General features: G+C 36.0%; 1 protein-coding gene across 1 annotated transcript; it reads left to right on the top strand.

Annotated features, from left to right (window-relative positions):
- The first annotated feature begins 8,449 nt into the window (after nt 1-8,449).
- On the top strand, nt 8,450-10,988 carry LOC109789941 (uncharacterized). Its single transcript, XM_020349002.3, has 2 exons — nt 8,450-9,689; nt 10,640-10,988. The coding sequence occupies exon 1, from the start codon at nt 8,552-8,554 to the stop codon at nt 9,674-9,676; it is 1,125 nt and encodes a 374-aa protein (XP_020204591.2). The 5' UTR covers nt 8,450-8,551; the 3' UTR covers nt 9,677-9,689; nt 10,640-10,988.
- The last annotated feature ends 2,238 nt before the right edge of the window (nt 10,989-13,226 follow it).

Genomic DNA, 13,226 nt, shown 5'->3' with positions numbered 1-13,226 from the left:
TTGGTGCTTATTGGGTCTATTTTTGGTGTTAGAAAGGCTTAGGCCCAAGTGGAGGGCAAAGGTTGCATGGTCTTATCATGCACCTAGATATAGCCAATCTAAACCCAAAGATTCCATCCTTGGCCACCAAGTTGCATCTAGGGTTCATTTGCATTTCATTTGGAATGCATTTGCCTACTCCAAATGCAACCCTAGATGCCTCCCCTCCTATAAATACCCAACACCCCACCACTTGTAAATACTTTGGATTATATGAATTTGAGTGAGCCTTTTGTGCCTCAAATCCTCTTCCTTAGTCACTAGGTTAGTTTCGGCTAGCCTCCTCCTATCTCCACCCTTGGAGGGTAGGAAACCTAGAGTGGCCTCCACCTACCTTGGAGTGAGCCAACTTTGAGCACCCAAACACCTCCACCCTAAGTGCTTCCGCCCAAACACCATCATTTCACGCCAACTTCCTTTCATTCACCATATATCCTCCTTTTGTCCACCTTTGTTGAACCTAGATCAAGGGCAAGGTTTCCTCTCCTTCATCCCTACATCATTTCATGGAGAAGGAATCCATCAAGTGGTATCAGAGCCATTTTTGCTACTTTTCAACATTATCCTTGCCATGAAATGGGGGAAGATTGATGTTAGGTTCCCTATTGGAGGACTCCCTATTTCTATGATGTCTTGGGGGCCTTTGATAGTAATCATCATTGTGATGACTACTAAAGAAGAGATCACTTGGAGGTTGGGTATGATGCCCTTCCTCCTCATGAGCACTTGCATACATATGCCCCTTTCCTCTTGAGGGTTGAGGAGAAGTGACTTTTGGTCTTGAACCACTAGCCTCTCCTCCCACAACTAATCTTTCAAGTAATCTTTTTATTTCCTCATTGTTTCTTTCAAACTCTTTTTCTTTCCTTTTCAATTCTTCTTCTCTTTTTATATTTTCCTCTTCTTTTTTTCTTAGGTACTCTTTCAATTCCCTAAGTTCATCCCTAACACTAGACCTAGTGCTACGAGAATTATGACCATGGACACTAGAATGATCACTCATCTTTGATCAAGAAAAAGGTTTTCACAAATTGTTTTTCAAAAAGGGATTGAAAATGGTTTTCACAAAAAGTGAGTGATAAAAGGTTTTCACAAAAAGGTTTTCAAGGTGCAAGATAGGTAGGAAAGGCTTAAGTGCACAAAGTGAACTTTCAAGGGGAGGTGGACTACAATGAATCACTTAATAACCAAGCCCTATCAAGTAAAAATCACTAAGCCTTTTGCTACTTTTCTTACACAAGCAATAAGTGAGTGTGTGCACGTTACCCCTAGTAGGCAAAACAAGCCTTCTAAACGTAATTGCACAAAGATAAAGTCCTAAGCAATTATACTACTAAAAGCTTTAAAACATGCAAAAGGAAAGCACTTAAAACATGTTCTAGTCGAGGTCCTAGGTGAAGGTTTTCAAATCACCTTCAACTACACGAACTAAAACCAAGTAGAAGAGGTTTAATAATGGCCAAATTACAAACCAAAATAAGAAGCTAAGGCCAAAAAAAAACACAAAGAGGCCGAGAGAGAAAAAATTAAGCAAAAATCAAGTAAAACAAAGATTCAAGTCTTCAAACTCCTCCAAATGGGTTCCTTCACAATGAACAAACGTGTTAGACCTCTCCAAGTGTTTGTTCACTCCTTTATGTGTGGTGTAAGTCCCTCCAAAGGCTAGGCTTGGATTCGGTTCACCCCTCCACTCAAATCCACCAAAGGTGTGAAAATTGACTAGAGTGGGTTTTGACCTACAATGAAATTAAAACCAACCCAAAGCAAGAGTCCAAGAAATAAAAAACTGAAAAGCACAATTAAGAAAGGCTAAACTCAAAGAGAATTTAAGATGACAAAACAAAAGAGGCCAAGAAAGACAAGCAAAAAATTAAGACTCAATCAAAGAAAGGAAGCACACAAAGAGTAATCCTAGAAAGGCACTAGAATTAGGTTAGTGTTTAGTCCACTTGATTAAGTCCTTTATATGTTTCGGTCCAGCCAAAATTAAAGTCCCAAAATAAGGTCAAAATGTCATAAGTCCAACTCCCAAATGCATAGGTAATTGTCCAAGTCCACAAGTCTAGCAACAAGTCCTTTTTGGTCCAAGAATTTTTTTTTTTTGTTCTATTCTTTTCACGGCAATTCTTTTTTTGTTAATATGTCTTGGGTCCGAATTTTTTTTTTTAAATTAAGCCCATATGTTGCTTAGGTTTTGCACTTGTGGATGGTCAAAAATTAGGTTAAAAATTTAGGAGAAGAGAGGATGACAAGTGGCGTTTCTTAGTGGTTCCTTAAGGAATCTTTTTAGTGGAAAAGGTTTGTACTAGTTGGTACAAGTTATTGGCACAATTTTTTTTTTTCAGCCACCTCTTAGATTCTTTTAGGGTTCCTTTAAGCATACAAAATTAACCAAAACAAGTGGAATGCAAGGGAAAGAGTGGGCAACAAGTTATATGTATGTGCAAGGAATCATTTCACACATGGAAACTCAAAATTACAAGGAACATGCTAGGACTATTTAGCATGCATGAATGACCTCTAAAAAGCTTCTAAATGTCACGCCCACTATCATGCAATATGGCATATATTTTGTTCATGTGTTTCATGCAAAGTGTTTGGCACATACATGGAATTTATGTAGACAAATTATAGGAAATAGTAATGACAAAACTTAGGTGGATTCAAAAATCAAAAAGCATGTTTATGGCATTTTCATATGAGACTCAAGAAAAAAATGAAAAGCATGGCAACCCTAAAAAACATGGAAACCTAAAATGACATGGAAGGCTCACAAGGACAAGGTGTGAACCCTAAAGCTATTCGGCCACACAAAGAAAGCAAGGAGGAAGAAAGTGACCGAAAGCAAAAATAACAAAGAGAAGACTCAAAGAAGACACAAAAAGATTAGATGTTACCCTTGTAGAACCATGGCTCTTGATACCACTTGATGGGTTCCTTCTCCATGAAATGATGTAGAGATGAAGGAGAGGAAGCCTTGCCCTTGATCTAGGTTCAACAAGGAAGACAAAGGTAGGTACTTGGTGAAGGAAAGGAAGTTGACGTGAGAAGGGAGGTGTTTGGGCGGAAGCTATTTAGGAGATGGTGTTTGGTGATTTAGGTTGGCTCACTCCAAGGTAGGTGGAGGCCACTCTAGGTATCACTCTCCAAGGGTGGAGAATGAAGGTAGGCTAGCCGAATTTAGCTAGGGACTAAGGATAGGGACTTGAGGCATAAGAATGCTCACTCAAATTCATATACATCCAAAGTATTTACAAGTGGTGGGGGGTGGGGTATTTATAGGAGAAGTTGCATTTAGGGTTGCATTTAGGGTGTGCATGGCCGAAAATGCCAAGGCAAATGCACTCCAAATGCAATGCCAAATTAACCCTAGATGCAACTTGGTGGCCAAGTTTGGAATCTATGGGATTAGATTGGCTATTTCTAGGTGCATGATAAGTCCATGCAACCTTTGCCCTCCATTGGGCCTAAGCCTTTCTAATCACCAAAAAATAGGTCTAAACTCACCAAACTAGGCGTCACCTCCTATGTAATACCCTAGCCCAAATTAAAAAAAAAAACCTAATCATCTAAAGCACCCCATAATACAAGGGTAAAATAGGAAATACAAAGAAAATAAATCCTATGACTAAAATACCCCAAAATACAAGGGTAAAATTGGAATAAACCAAATAAATCCTACACTACTCAAAATTAGTCATAGCATTGGACCATGTGATGGGTTTCACATGAAGTACCATGGATGGTCCTCCATCACACTTGGAGAGTGAAACCCTAGATTGGCCTCCATCTACACTTGGAGTGAGCCAACCTTGTGAGCACCAAACACCATATGCTTCCGCCTTCCATAAACACTTCCGCCCAACACCTCCTTTTCACGCCCATCTCCCTTTTGTCCCACAAAAGCCTTCCTTTGTCTACCCCTTGGTGAACCTAGATCAAGGGCAAGGAGTCTCCTTTCAACCACTATCATCATCCATGGAAGGAACTACTCCATCACTAGGTGAGGAAAGCTTTTAAACACCACACACTTTCTTGGTGGATTGAGTGGAGGGGCTGTCCGATTTAAGTTCAAGGAACTTTGGAGGATCACACCAAATCAAAGAGTGCAAACACCATTGAAAGGCTAACCTTGGGTGTTCATTGTGAAGGGGTGGAGATTTGAAGACTTGGAGATTCAACAATTTCTTTTTCTTACTTGTTTCGTTCTTGTTTTATTTTTGGCCTTCTTGTATTTGGCCTTTGCTTTCTTCCATTTTGGGTTGTAATTGGCCATTTTAAACCTCTTCATTTTTTTTGGTAGTAATTTCGTGTAGTTTGAAGGTGATTTGAAAACCTTCACCTAGGAAACCGACTAGCATATGCTTTAAGTCTTTCCTTTGCATGCTTTAAAGCTTTGGTAGTATATTTGCCTAGGACTTTACTTTGTTTATTTGTTTCGTTTAGAAGGCTTCATTTTCCTACTAGGGGGGCGTGCACAACACACACACTTAACTTTTGTGCAAAAAAAAAATTGTTTTGTGAGAAAAGTGTGAAAAGGCTTAGTAATTTTTACTTGAAAAGGCTTGGTTTTTAAGTGATTCTTAGTAGTCCACCTCCCTTGATAGTTCAATTTGTATACTTAGGCCTTTTCATACCAATCTTGCATCTTGAAAACCTTTTGTGAAAACCCTTTTATCACTCATTCTTTGTGAAAACCTTTTTCAAACCTTTTTGAAAACAACTTTGTGAAAACCTTTTTGATCAAAGATGAGTGATCATTCTAGTGTCCATGGTCATAACTCTTGTAGTACTAGGTCTAGTGTTAGGGATGAGCTTAGGCAACTCAAAGAGTACCTAAGAAAAAAAGAAGAGGAAAATATAAAAAGAGAGGAAGAATTGAGAAGAAAAGAAAAAGAGTTTGAAAGAAATAATGAGGAAATAAAACAACTACTTGCAAAATTAGTTGAGAGGAGAGAAACTAGTGGATCTCAACCTAGGATTGTTCCAACTAGATCTCAAAAAGGCAAAGAAGTTAGAGTTCCTAGGAGTATGCATGAGCAAGAAAATACAACAAGAGAGGAGGAACTTAGAAGGAAAGAAAAAGAAAAGAACATAGAAAAGAAAGAAAAAATTAAGAAAAGTATAGAGAAGGTTAAAGAGTGGTTAGAAAAAGAAAAACAACCAACACTCTTAGACAAGAGTAAGGAGGATAATATTTCTTCCAAAGGGATTATGCTTAAAGAAAGTCATTTTACTATTGAAAATGATTTAAAAAAGACTTTCTTTATTCATCAAGACCTTAACTCTTTCTCTCACGTTGCCACTAGTCATGAAGTGGAGATTCAAAAACAAGTCCTTTTTAAAGAAAAAGAATCTCAACTTCAAGATTTAGTGAAGAAGAAGTGGACTTCACTTAGTACCACCTCTTGTACTACTTCCTTGGTGGTGCCCAAGGTAGATGAGCCTTCTTTCTTTAAGACTCTTTCTACTTTAGTTTTCTTCATAAAGCACCCAACTTTTGGCTTGTATGGTTTGTTGGATACATCTCATGGTGTTGTATCTTCTATTTTTGATCTTGAAGGAAGTTCAAACTTATTTGAACTTAACTTGGATACTTCCTTACAAGACAAACTTAGATTATATGAGTTTCCTAGACTCCTCTTAACACATTTTTCTCATATGTATCTAACAAATAATGCAATACAAAGTTGTTTAGGTAATTTTTTAGTTAAGTTTTCTTTATTTTCTAATACATACCTAGGTCACTACATTGGGTACCTTCAACAAGATATTTTAGTTCTTAAGACTAGTGCTTTAATGTGCTATAGTTTTAGTCTTTTTAAATTTTTAGGTTTTAGTTATACACCTAGACTTCACCATGGGGAGGATCCTATCCTTAACATTAGAGAGTCTAGTCCTTTTAATTTAGACAATCTTTTTAGCATTTTTAGTAGAACTCCTCTTAGGATACACTTTCCATTTCTATCATATACTATTACCTCTAATGCTTATTTTTATGTTTTTGTTGGTCATGATGCCCACCATGAGGAACCTCTTGATTTGAGGTCAAATCCTTTTCAAGAGGGAGGGAATGATGGAATAACACTAAGGCCAAGAAGTCCAAGAGGTGATGTATTGAAGGAAGCAAAAGGAATGGGTTAGTGTTGAAAAAAAACCATAGGAGGAGTGAGGCCACTTTTGGACCTTAGCTCCTAAGTTCTTATTAGCATAGCATTTATTTTTATTCCTATTTTTTCCCTTATTTTTGATTCCAAAATTACCCTTGTACTTTGGGGTATTTTAGTCATAGAATTTATTTTACTTGTATTTCCAATTTTACCCTTTTATTTTGGGGTGTTTAGGACTTAGAATTTATTTTCCCTTGTATTTCCCATTTTACCCTTGTATTATGGGGTGCTCTAGATGATTAGGGTTTTTAATTTTGGGCTAGGGTGTTAATTAGAGGGTGACACATATTTTTGGTGCCTATTGGGTCTATTTTTGGTGTTAGAAAGGCTTAGGCCCAAGTGGAGGGCAAAGGTTGCATGGTCTTATCATGCACCTAGATATAGCCAATCTAAACCCAAAGATTCCATCCTTGGCCACCAAGTTGCATCTAGGGTTCATTTGCATTTCATTTGGAATGCATTTGCCTACTCCAAATGCAACCCTAGATGTCTCCCCTCCTATAAATACCCAATGCACCACACCTTGTAAATACTTTGGATATTGAATATAAAGAGAGCCTTTTGTGCCTTTATATCTTTCCTTAGTCACCCTTGGCTAATTCGGCCACCTCCCTCCCATCTCCACCTTGAGAGAAACAACCCTAGAAATGGCCTTCATCATCATGAAGTGAGCCAACCCTAGAGTACCCTTCTCAAGCATTTCCTCAAACACCTTCTACCCAACCTCCATTTTCATCCATTCTATCATCATCCACCCTAAAACCTTGTGCCACCTTTGAAGGACTTGATCCTTGGAGTGAGGCATCATCTTCCTTGTCCATCATCTCATGTCCATGCAAGTGAGGATCCCATCAGGTCACTTAAAACGAGGTATGTCACTTTTCATTTATTATTCTCGAGAATTGTGCTTGTCCTGACTTGAGCGTCGGAGTGCCTTTTGCAGGTACCTCCCCTCTCCGAAACACTTACTTGAAGCTCTCGTTCGGCCCTCAACCTACCAGAAGATTACGAGTGTGCCCTCTGACAGGTACAGTCTCTAAACATGAGAACATTAAATATTAATTCGAATAATTACATTTTATTAAAAATTACAATTCTAAGTAGCCATTTATGTTTAAAACTGAATCATGTAAAAGAATATTTTGGCAAAAATGATGTTCAATGTTCGGTAATTATTCAAATTGTTAAAATAATGATTTTTATTTTAAAATACCTTGAAGGAAGTTAAAAAGTAATTTTTTTCATACATATATTAAATAATTTGGAAAAATTATATTCTTTTAAATATATATATCACATTACCAATAAAAATATGTAAGCGAAAGAAAGATATTTTTTTTCTTAAAAATAAAAAAAAAATTATTCATTTTACGTGAATTAAAAATACATTTTAGTCTAAAATTAATTTTATGTCAAATCTATTAAAATTCTGGTTTCTACAAGATAAATGAGTAAAAGTAGATAACACAAGTGAGAAATAAAAAGAATGAGAGTGTCTAGAAAAGAAATTAGAAGGAAATGAGAATCGAAATAAAACTCACTACTTTTATTTCGTCGTTAAACTAAAGATAAATAACGAGGAAACAAGTTCCCAGTTAAGCTTACATTTTATCAATTAAACTTAAGTTTTATATGTTGAATCACTAATAATGTAATTAAACTTATATTTAATCGGTTACTGATTTTATATAATCAATTAAATTTTCATAAAAACATTCAATTAAAAAATAATTTTGAAATATTTATTTTCTATTTTTTCTATTTTTCTTAAACTAAACATTTATATTTTCACTGTAAAATGTATTAAAAAGATAGATATTTTCACGGATTTTAAACACCGAATGGTGAGGGAATATATACAGGAAACCCACTAATTCTAAAGTAGGTTTTCATCACATGTTGAGCTTTACGAATTAGGATGATTACCCTTTTCATCACGGGCTGAATAACCTCACTTCCACTTGTCACTACATGTCAAAATTGTCCTCTAGCTCAGCATTGCTTTTTTCTTGATTCCCCTTGTCCATGAAAAATTGAAATCGTAGTTTTGGTTTTGTACATGACAACTTGTCCGTGAATCCAAGCAAGGAGCTCACCCTGCCACACCGTGGGGCCCACGTATATCCCGATCGATTTTCCGGTCCTTCAAGTCAATGATTCATCACAAAAAATCAATAATTAAATTCCCATTGTTATGAGTGAGATTTAGATTTAGATTGATTATTGTCACAACTCTTGTCCGTGAGCATGACTCACGAGAAAGAGAAGCTAGGGTTTGAGGGCTGGATCATGATATAAGGGCCTCATTGTTTGTTCATTATTGAATCATATACCTTTGAGTCATGGGGAAGTTTGCTCTAGCCAATGTCTTGTTGATCCTTCTCTTGAACTTGACCAGCTTGCTCAATGTTCTTGCTTGTCCTTATTGCCCTTACCCAGCTCCTAAGCCTCCAAAACACCCTCCTAAAGTGAAACCACCAAAATCACCATGCCCACCACCCAAGTCATCTCCAAAACCACCCTACGTCCCCAAGCCTCCATTTGTGAAACCCCCTCATGTACATCCACCCTATGTCCCAAAACCTCCTCATTACCCTAAACCACCAGTGCATCCACACCCACCCCATTATCCTAAGCCCCCAGTGCATCCACACCCACCCCATTATCCTAAGCCCCCAGTGTATCCACATCCACCTTATGTTCCAAAACCCCCAGTTGTGAATCCTCCCTATGTCCCAAAACCACCACCACATGTTCCTAAACCACCATATGTTCCAAAACCACCTGTGGTTACACCACCATATGTTCCAAAACCACCTGTTGTCACACCACCTTATGTGCCTAAACCACCAGTTGTGACACCACCTTATGTGCCCAAACCACCAGTTGTTCCAGTCACACCACCTTATGTGCCAAAACCACCAGTTGTTCCAGTTACACCACCTTATGTGCCAAAACCACCCATTGTGTACCCTCCTGTTGTCCCTGTGCCACCGGTTGTACCAACACCACCCATTGTGAAACCACCCATTGTTTACCCTCCTGTAGTCCCTGTACCACCCATTGTGACACCACCTATTGTGAAACCACCCATTGTGTACCCTCCTGTGGTCCCAAAACCACCCATTGTGACACCTCCAGTGGTTACACCACCAAGCCCTCCAAGTGAAACACCATGTCCTCCACCACCACCACCAGCACAACCAACATGCCCCATTGACACCCTAAAGCTTGGGGCATGTGTGGATGTCCTTGGTGGCCTCATACACATTGGCATAGGCAGCAGTGCCAAACAGACATGTTGTCCAGTCCTTGCAGGCCTTGTTGACTTGGATGCTGCTGTGTGCCTCTGCACAACCATCAGGGCTAAGGTTCTTAACATCAACATCATAATCCCCATTGCTCTTCAGGTTCTCATTGATTGTGGCAAGACTCCACCAGATGGATTCAAGTGTGCAGACAGCTAATATATTTATAAAGGTTGTGCAGCTACACCAAGCTTATATGTTTCCAAACTCACTTTTCACGTCAACTTTATGTGTCTTCCTTTTTAATCGACATATAATTCATCATGTTCCTTTTTTCCTTTCTCTTTCAAACTATGTATACCTAGCCTAAGGAATGTGAAAAAAAAAAATCCTTTTAAATATGTTGGAGCTTCAACTTTTGCTAGCTTATCCTTACCTTTAGAAAATAAGGGAAAGTAAAATAATAGATTTGAATTGATGAGAAAATAGAAAGGAAAAAAAAGTCATCTCTCTCTTTTTTCTTCTTTTCATTTTCTCATATATATATATATATATATATATATATATATATATATATATATATATATATATATATATATATATATAGCTTGTATATTCTCTATCTCTCACCCTATTAGCAGAGCGAATCAGGGAGGATAGTAGGACTTTCAAAAATATTGTTAAGATAATGATTTTGAAACAAAACAAAAAAAAAAGCATTTTTAATAAATAAAAAACAAATAGTTCACTGAAAATAGGCATACTATGATGAACCTTTTTTTAAGTGTGATCATTATAAGAAAAACTGGCTCTAGATTTTAAACTTTGCTTTAAAGAAAAAAAAATTCAAAGATTATTATTCTTTAGTTAGAGCAGGACCTTCTTTGAAGATATGCTTAGTTTTGCGGCAAGAAAATTAGGATTTTATATGTGCAAAGTCAGAACGATAACGTGCATATTTTAGCGTTGTGTTAGTTTTAACTGAAATTTATTAAAAAAAATAAAATTAAACATCCCTTCGGTTCCTTCATTTTTCAAAAATTATACACATGATTTTTTTTATATATATAAAAAAAATCTAACAAGGTAATAAAAGTTGAATATTAAAAACGCAACAAAAGTACTTACTAGACATAATAATAGTATTCTCTAACAGCAGTTTCTTTTACCTAATGTTCGCAGGAATTGCATAACTCATGCATGAATAAGTTAAGCAAGTTGAGAAGATGTACTGAAGAGAAGTGTCTTTCGTTTTATCTTTCATCAAGTTGTATACCAAAGGCCAAGAACATAATTGTACTGTGAGGGACATTGGTTTACCAGTTCAGACTAGATAATTTTCTGATCTGCCTAGTTTACAAAGTCATGAATTGCCATGGCATCTTTTTTATTTTCTCTGCTTTTTTCTTTGTCTATTTGTTCAATTGCATGTGTAGTTCTGTGTGCATGTCAGCGTGTGTAAGTCCGCCCGTGAGTACGTTGGGAAATGTACAAGTAACAAGCCAGTGAATTTTTAGATTTTTCTTCCAAATGGTTATCTTGCTACGCGTTTTCTCTTTATGCATTGCCTTTGTACAAATTTTACAAGTGGAGATTGGAAATTGAATCATCACATGCAACCTCACAGCCGTTAATTATAAAAAAGAATTTTTTTTGAATATGTGGAAAAGTCCAGCCCTTAAGTAGAATGGAGAGATAGAAGGAAAAGAGGATCATACGGGATTCATATGTAAATAAAAAATATTACATTTATATATTAAAAATTAATTAAATTTATCTAGTTTTATTAATTTAATATAAACTCTAAACTTTCCTATTCTGAACTACATTTAATAATATTATTTTAGTAATCACATTTAATTTAAGGATATTTTTTTAAGAATGATAATATTAAATAGAGTTAAATTAGTTACAATTACATACAATTAAATTTAAAAATTTCAGATATTTCAGATATAATGAGTCCAAAGGAAGTATATGATAACAAATTATTGTAAAGAATTATAAAATAAAATAAATCAGGTGTAGAAGTGAGGTTATAATTTTACTAAACCGGGATAATTTTCACTAAACTGGGATAATTTATATATAAAAAAATGAATAAGTTATGCTTGTGAAACATAATTTCATACATTAAAGTTGTTCTTTTTCTGTTCTGTCATGGGTATTCACAGCTCATTAAGTCTGATACTATTTGTGCTCACAATGATATAATTGTAATTGTTGTTGGTGAGACTAGCTCTCACCCATGGAAATTGAACACGAATCACTTTACAAAAGGGGTCTTTTATGTCGTATATTTTGAGGCTTCTACGTCGGAAAAGGCTTCGACGTTAATACGAGAGACGTAAATTTACGTCGCCTCTAAAGACGACGTAAATTTACGTCGGAGATTTCTTGTGCCCGACATAAAAAAGGGCTTTGAAAGGGGAAAAATGACGCAACAATTTACGTCAGACTATACCTTGTCCGACGTAAATTTACGTCGGACCTAGCACAGGCCGACGTAAATTTACATCGGACAAGGTATAGTCCGATGTAAATTGTTGCGTTTTTTTTTTTACATTTTGGTTGTTTATTGATATACCCAAAACCTGCATATATAGTCCATAATATAAAAACCTAAACCAGGCAGTCCAGAATATAAAACCTAAACCAGACAGTCCAGAATAGAAATTTAAATTATATTTCAAAATTGAATGACAAAGAAAATAATATATAAGTTAAAAAACATAAATTATGACAATGTAAATCCTATAATCCTAAAAAAGCTATAAAACATATGTTTGTCAATGCTATTAAACTAGAAACATAATATTTAATTAACTAAACTTTGAAATCTAACTAATATATACTTTGAAGAAAAAAATTTGCCCATTGTTCTCTTATCTTGATGATCTCATCTTCGGACAATGGAGATGAATCTTGAAAGACCTGAAACATTAATTTAAGTGTCATTAATATGCAATGTTAATTATCCTAAAGGTAAATATACTTAAATAAATTTTTATATGAATTACCTGGGCCCAAGAATCAGTAATACCCGCAGAAACTATGGCTCTCATCCAATACATGATGTAATAGCCACATTCAAACGAGTCTTGTTTCTTATTACACTAAAATGAGAAACAAATAACTATTATTTCCAAAGTCAATAAATTTAAATATTATTGGCTGTATTAATTAATTTGCTAACCTTAGGGTATATGAAGTGCAATGTCTTTGATGATCTGCTTCTTCCACTTAAAATATTAGCTCCAGACATGATTCTATTGAAATAAAAACCGATGTTAGCCAATATATATAATTACAATTTTAAAAGATAATGAAAAATTTTAGTTACCCTTGTAATTGGCATTTAATATCGTGGCTTGGTTTTCGATGTAGTGAACAAAACCACACCACAGTGATCTGGTACTTTAGACGGGGAGTCTCATTTTGTCGCTCTCCAAATACATACTCCCGTGTCAAGAAAGTCTTGAAGTCTCTCCACCTGGTGATGGAGAAAACTAGGAGAAGTGGTAGATGTTCTTCTCCTCGAATTCACCAATGCTCGGATCCTCTTCAAGGAGACTTGAACCAAAGGTAAAAGAACACATGATTGGAGGAAGATTTTCGGATCTAAGGTTTCCTAGGCTATGGAAGGAGGCATCCAAGCTTAAGGAACAAAGGAAAGCTCACTTCAAAAGGTAGGAAACCTAGCTAGGGTTCCTAAAAAGTGATGGCTCTCTCTTGGTGACTTTTGGAAGAAACTCGGCAGAATATTTGC

Source organism: Cajanus cajan, chromosome 6 (genome assembly GCF_000230855.2).
Source record: "Cajanus cajan strain Asha chromosome 6, NIPB_CcT2T_4, whole genome shotgun sequence".
NCBI classification, from domain to species: Eukaryota; Viridiplantae; Streptophyta; class Magnoliopsida; order Fabales; family Fabaceae; genus Cajanus; species Cajanus cajan.
The sequence above is the reverse complement of the archived record's forward strand: the minus strand, read 5'-3'. Positions and strand labels throughout refer to the sequence as shown.